Source organism: Rhinopithecus bieti, unplaced genomic scaffold (genome assembly GCF_001698545.2).
Source record: "Rhinopithecus bieti isolate Rb0 unplaced genomic scaffold, ASM169854v2 scaffold_3878, whole genome shotgun sequence".
NCBI lineage: Eukaryota > Metazoa > Chordata > Mammalia > Primates > Cercopithecidae > Rhinopithecus > Rhinopithecus bieti.
In genome coordinates this window covers 3,945,190-3,952,267 of record NW_016805059.1, presented here as the reverse complement: position 1 = coordinate 3,952,267, position 7,078 = coordinate 3,945,190, and the positions used below count along the sequence as shown (strand labels likewise).

Sequence of the window (7,078 nt, the reverse complement as noted above, 5' to 3'; positions counted from 1 at the left end):
GCACTATTCACAATAGCAAAGACTTGGAATCAACCCAAATGTCCATCTGTGACAGACTGGATTAAGAAAATGTGGCACATATACACCATGGAATACTATGCAGCCATAAAAAAGGATGAGTTTGCATCCTTTGTAGGGACATGGATGCAGCTGGAAACCATCATTCTCAGCAAACTATCGCAAGAACAGAAAACCAAACACCACATGTTCTCACTTATAGGTGGGAACTGAACAATGAGATCTCTTGGACTCAGGAAGGGGAACATTACACACCGGGGCCTATTATGGGGAGGGGGGAGAGGGGAGGGATTGCATTGGGAATTATACCTGATGTAAATGAAGAGTTGATGGGTGCTGACAAGTTGATGGGTGTAGCACACCAACATGGCACAAGTACACATATGTAACAAACCTGCACGTTATGCACATGTACCCTAGAACTTAAAGTATAATAATAATTTAAAAAAAAAAGAAGAAGAAAAAAAAAGAAAAACAATTCCATTGACAATAGCACAAAAAGGAGTAAAATAAAACACTCAGGGATAAAGCTAACTAATGAGGTGAGTATCTTGTATATTGAAAACCACAAAACAATGATGAAAGAAATTAAAGAAGATACAAATGGAAAGACATGTATGTTCATGGAGTGAAAGGTCTAATATTATTAAAATGTTCATACTACCCAAACTGATCTACAAATTCAATGCAATCTCTACCAAAATCTCTGTGGCATTTGTTGCAGAAATAGAAAAAAAAAATATGACAATTCAAATGGAATCTGAAAGAATCCCAAATAGTCAAAATAATCTTGAGGAAGAACAAAGCTGAAGGCATTACACTTCCTGGCTTTGATATATTACAAAGCTGCCATAATCAAAACAGTATGGTATTGGTATAGGACAAACATTTAGGCCAATGGAACAGTGTAGAGAGCACAGAAATAAATCCACCTGTATATAGTCAATTGATCTTGAACAAAGTTTCCAATAATACACATTAGAAAAAGGCTAATCTCTTCAACAAATGGTGTGGGGAAACTGGATATCCACATGCAAAAGAATGAAGTTGTATCTTCATTTTACACCATACAAAAATAATACAAAATGAAATGGATTAAAGACTTCAATGTAATACCTGAAACTATAAAGGTCCTAGAAGGAAACACAGAGGGGAAAGCTTTGTGACTTGAGTGTTGGCAATTATTTCATGGGCAGACAACAAAAACACAGACTACAAATCAAAAATAAACAAGAGGGACTACATACAATTAAGAAGCTTCTGCACAGCAAAGAAAAAGGCAACCTACAGAATGGAAGAAAGTATTTGTAAACCAACTATCTGATGAGGGGTTAATATCCAGAATATATATTTAAAAACTCCTACAACTAAACGTAAGAAAACCAAATAACCTAATTTTAAAATGAACAAATGACTTGAATAGAAACAGCTCCAAAAAAGACATACAACAGCTAATAGGTATATGAAAAAATGCTCAATGTCACAAATTATTTGAGAAATGCAAGTCAAAACCACAATGAGATATCACTCATACCTCTTAGGATGGCTATTATTGAAAAAAAAAAAAAAGACAAGTATTGGGGAGAGACTAGAGAACTTGGAACCCTTGTACGCTGTTGGTGGGAATTCAAAATGTTACAGTCACTAAGGAAAATAGCATGGATGTTCCTCCAAAAATAAAAATAGTACTACCATATGGCCCAGCAACTCCACTTTTGGATATTTATACAAAAGAATTGAAATCAGGATCTTGAAGAGAGAGTAGCATGCCCATGTTTACTGCAGCACCATCCACAATAGCTAAGATGTGGAAACAACCTAAAAATGTGAATCGGAAGATGAATGGATAAAGAAAATGTGGTATGTGCATACAATTGAAGACAATTCAGTCTTAAAAAAGAAAGACATTCTGCAAGACTTGACAGTATGGATAAATCTTGAGGACATTTTGCTAGGTAAAATAAGCCGGTCACAAAAAGACAAAACTCCATTATTAAATTTACATGAAGTATCTAAAATAGTCTAATTCATGGAATCAAAGGATGCTGGTTGTCAGAGGTTGGATGGAAGGGAAAATGGGAGATACTCAAGTTTCAGTTAAGCAAGGTGAATAATCTCTAGATATATGCTGTGCAACATTCAACCCATAGTCAACAACAATGTATTGTACAGTTAAAACTTTGTCAGGAGGGTGGGTCTCATGTTTTCTTACCACAATAAAATAAAATATTTTTAAAAGTGACATACAGGCACTGTACCTGATGACTCATCTAGCATAAACGCCATATTTTCATTTCCTGAGAGGATGCTGTATGTTACTTTTCCATTCCTTCCTTCATCTGGATCGTGAGCAATTATATGGTGCACCAAGGAGCCCACTGTGACATCCTCTTTGACATGGGCAATGGGGAAAGACATAAAAGTGGGGTTGTGGTCATTTACATCCAAAATCACTATTTGTGCTGTCAGTGATCTCAGACGCCGGTCTGTCACATTCACAGCCTGATCAGACGCTGTTACTGTCAGGATGACAGTTGGAATGCTCTCTCTGTCAAGAGGGGACACAGTGACTAGTGTGCCAAATGAGGGGTGGATGAGAAATGGATTCATGCCAGAGTTGTGGGATTCAATGTAGTATTGTATTCTACTGTTCAAAAAACTGCCATCACCATCTTTGGCATTGAAGACATACACCAGGGTTCCTATGGGAACATTCTCCTCTATGCTGATCACAATGAACTCATCCTGGAAAGATGGGGAATGGTCATTCTGATCTTCCACATCAATACTAAGGAAGACTGTGCTACTCAGGGCAAGGTTTTTGCTATGGTCTGTAGTAATCACTCTGAAAAGATAATGAGATGTCATCTCATAATCAAGTTCTTTAGAAAGAAACAAGTCTCCGGTTGAGCTGTCTATTTCAAAGTGTCCATTCTTATCATCTGCAACAATACTAAAATGTAACTTTCCATTATGATGTTGTTGAAGGTGATCAGGTGACTTTATCAAGCTCATTATTTTTGCAGGCTTCAAATTTTCTGGTATAACTAAATGTCTAATATTCTGAGACATGATTGCTCTCCCTTTGGATAGTGGGATCACCTGAAATACGAATAAAAGAGATATTAATTTGGGGTATTTTTAAAACAGTTTGGTCAACACAGGTAATAATATTATTTTGAAAGCAATTTCCTTCCATGTATGTGATCATATGTTAATGAGTGAGAAAAATGTCAGTTTTATATTATGTAATTCCAGTATGTCTCAGAAGATCAAAAACTGCTAATATTTAGGAGATAAGAGCTACAGAATTTTCTATTTCCCAGTTTGCTGTATTGTGTGAAATGACAGTTTGGTAAAGCCATGCTATAGTTAAGCTGAACTGTAGCCTTGTGGATTCTTCAATGGGAATGCAGATAGCTAGTTCTCCAAATTATTTTAAATACTACAGATCAATCTAGCCATGATGACAACATCTGTGTCCCTTTAAGTATCATATGTCTTTGTTTGTCTAAAACAAGAAACTAGAAGTATGACCATGTATATTTTTCTCTTAACCCACATATCCTTAAGCAGTAAAGAATATAATTTGGAAACAGAGTTCTTGTGGATATATATCCTTGGTTATTGTATATACCTGTATTAATATTTCTGATTATCACATGCATGCACAAAGAAACTAACTATATGCACAGTCATCTTCTTTTTGAGTGGTTGGTGTAATTTTTTTCCTACTATGGAGACTTCCCACAACTTGTTTGCCCATTATGATTAAAGTAAAGCCTTAAAATACGAAATCTGAAGTTACTTTTCCAAATTTAAAAAAATTACAAAAAACTATGTCATTTATTATATGGCCATTTGTTTATATACAAGTTTCTCCTGCAAATTTAGCAGGTCCTTGATATTAGGAATAAGTACAAGAAAAGATACCTTTTGTCCATTATAAACAAAGCAACATAAATGCCAAGTGATGATTATCTTGTCAAGAACTGTACAAAGCTAATTTGCAAAATAATTTGGGTCTAAATCATTTCTCTAGTGATAGCAAAAAGCTAAGAATGCTATGTGCAATGCCATCTTAAAACAGTATTCATGTCACATACATACATATTCACACACATACATATTACATGTATCTTCACTCTATAAACTTGTAATAAAAGTCAAATGAAATATGTAGATGTCCTTCCATATTTTATGGTGACGACATTACCTGAATATTAAGAACTGCCTGTCCTTGAAGAGGAGGCACTCCCTGGTCAGTGGCAGTGACAGTCATTCTGTAAGAAGGTCTATAATCATATGAAAGTACTGTGGTTGTTCTTATTTCACCACTGTTGGCATCAATCTTAAAGTGCTCAGAATGATCTTCTATACACACATAAGAAAATTAAGAAATGAATGTTAATTGACAATGCAGAAAACAGAGAATCAATTAATCCAATATATTGATCATTTGAAAGATTTATTTGCTTTAAATTCTATGAGAGTGTGAACACAAAATGACACTAAAATAGACAAGAAACATCAGTTTTAAAAGTTTTATTATGGAAAATGTCAAGCATATAAAAAAGTGAATAAAATGGTATAATAAACTTTCATGAGTCCATCACCTAGCTTCAACAATGATCAACTCATGGCCAATCTTATTTCATATACTCCCCATGTATTTACTTCTCTTCTCCCATTTTTTTGAAGTAAGTTCCAGAAATCATATTATTTCTTCTGTATATATTTCAAAATGCATCTCTAAAAAATAAGAAATACTTTTAACACAATCACAGTACCATATTATACCTTAAAAATTAATAATGATTCACTAACATCACCAAATATCTGGTAAGTTTTCAAATTTTCAATCATCCCATAAATACTCCTTATTTTTCTTGTTTGTTCACATTAAGATGAAAATAAAGTCCATATATTGCATATTTCTTTAATCTATGGATTCCTGCCACCCATCTCTTTAACTGTTCTTGCAATTCATTTGTTGAATAAACTGGACCTTGTATCCTGACATTTTCCATGATCTAGATTTGCGTTGCATCTCCAATATGTAGCATAATATATTCTTCTATTCTCTGTGTTTTCCTTAAATTGGGAGGTAGATCTAGGGAACTGACAAGATTCAGGTCAGGTTTGATTTTTTTTTTTTTGCAAGACTACTTCACAAATAGTGCTTTTCCCTTCAAAGGCATAGATCTAGCTGCCTTAAAATAAATAAATAAAAATATAAACAAAACAACAATGAGGTCTCTCTCTGTCACCCAGGCTAGAGCACAATTGTGCCATGATAGCTCACTGCAGCCTGAAGTTCATGGTCGCAAGTGATCCTCACACCTTGGCCTCCCAAACAGCTGGGACTACGGGCATGGGCCAAAAGCTCGTTGTTTTTGATGTTGGCCCCCAACTAATGCACAGCCTAGATCCATTAATTATTCTTTAAGTATTGTGAAGTATAATACAGTTGACATCCCAAATCCAAAAATACGAGATCCAAAATTCAAAACTTTTTGAGTACTGACGTAACACTCGCTACAAGTGGAAAACTCTACACCTGATTCATCAGATGGGTTGCAGTCAAAACTTTGTTTCATGCACAAAGTTATAAAAAGTGTTGAATGAAATTACCTTCAGGCTATGCATATAGATGTCTGTAAAAAATGAATTTCATGTTTAGACTTGGGTCTCATTCCCAAGATATCTCATTATATACATGCAAATATTCCAATAAAAAAAAAAAAAAACACCAAAAAAAAATCCAAAACCTGAAACACCTCTGGTCCCAAGCATTTTAGACAAAGGATACTCAATACATACTGCATTCTGCTTTATCATCCCTTTTTCATATATTAGCTGGAATATTTCAATAAATAGAAACTTTCAGAGAAAGAGTTCATTATAAGAAACACAGGATAAATGCTTGATGACTTAAACTTTTATTTAACAGTTTTTGAAATACTGAGTTGGCTCACTAACATCCACCAATGTTCCAATTATGATAAGTAACATTTTGTCTTGCTTTTGTTTTGGAAATCATTAAGCATGATTTAAACATATTAGTGGTGTTTCAATATATTGCCATTATTATCCGTATTGATGCTCATATTGTCCCACCGCTGAACATTGGGATCTGCTTAAAGTTGGTTCCTGGATCTCTTTCCATGATCCTAACAGTGTTTAGTAGCCTCCTTGTAACTGGTATGACAAAATGGTGCAGACTCATCTTGTAGATTTCCTGACTGTGACCTGACATCACCATTTCTCCAAGGACTCCTGGTTCCTTTTCGTGGAAAATGGTTTTGGGAGAACATATTTGGCACATTAGGGGTGCTCATTGTTTCTGGCTTTGTCATCATTTCTAGGCCTTTTCAGTGGACAGAGAACACACAGGCACACATCTACACATTCATATTGATGCTTATAATTCAAATTGGTATCACAGGGTTTTGAGTTAAATAACAGATTTAAAATCTGAATATTTCAAACATTTCAAACCTCAGAAAAATCCTGATTAGAAGCTCCCCTCCATTCTTTAGTTCAACAGTTGCTGATTCATTACTATGGACCAAATACTTTACCAGTTATTAGGGATATAAGGGCAAATAAAAAAGAAGCCCTGTCTTCAAGAAATTCATAGCATGGAAGCAGGCAATTATGTAACATTTATTAGTTGTGATTTCTATGCTTTAACCCATTGATTTTATTCTCAAAGAAATACTATAGAATGCATTCATGAATATGATACATACCTTTATTACCCTTATACGGATTTTCATCTCATTATTTTACCATATATTTTGTAGTCACTTCTATTTTACTATCAGATAAAAAATAAAGATAGGACACATGCACACGTATGTTTATTGCGGCACTATTCACAATAGCAAAGACTTGGAATCAACCCAAATGTCCATCTGTGACAGACTGGATTAAGAAAATGTGGCACATATACACCATGGAATACTATGCAGCCATAAAAAAGGATGAGTTTGCGTCCTTTGTAGGGACATGGATGCAGCTGGAAACCATCATTCTTAGCAAACTATCACAAGAA

At 34.6% G+C, this 7,078-nt stretch overlaps 1 protein-coding gene across 1 annotated transcript in view; it reads right to left on the bottom strand.

Annotated features, from left to right (window-relative positions):
• The window catches only part of DCHS2 (dachsous cadherin-related 2), a 169,550-nt gene that overhangs the window by 91,141 nt on the left and 71,331 nt on the right, over positions 1 to 7,078 (bottom strand). Inside the window, 2 exon segments of the mRNA XM_017871086.1 lie at positions 2,277 to 3,120; positions 4,235 to 4,392. Coding sequence (XP_017726575.1) covers positions 2,277 to 3,120; positions 4,235 to 4,392 — 1,002 coding nt within the window.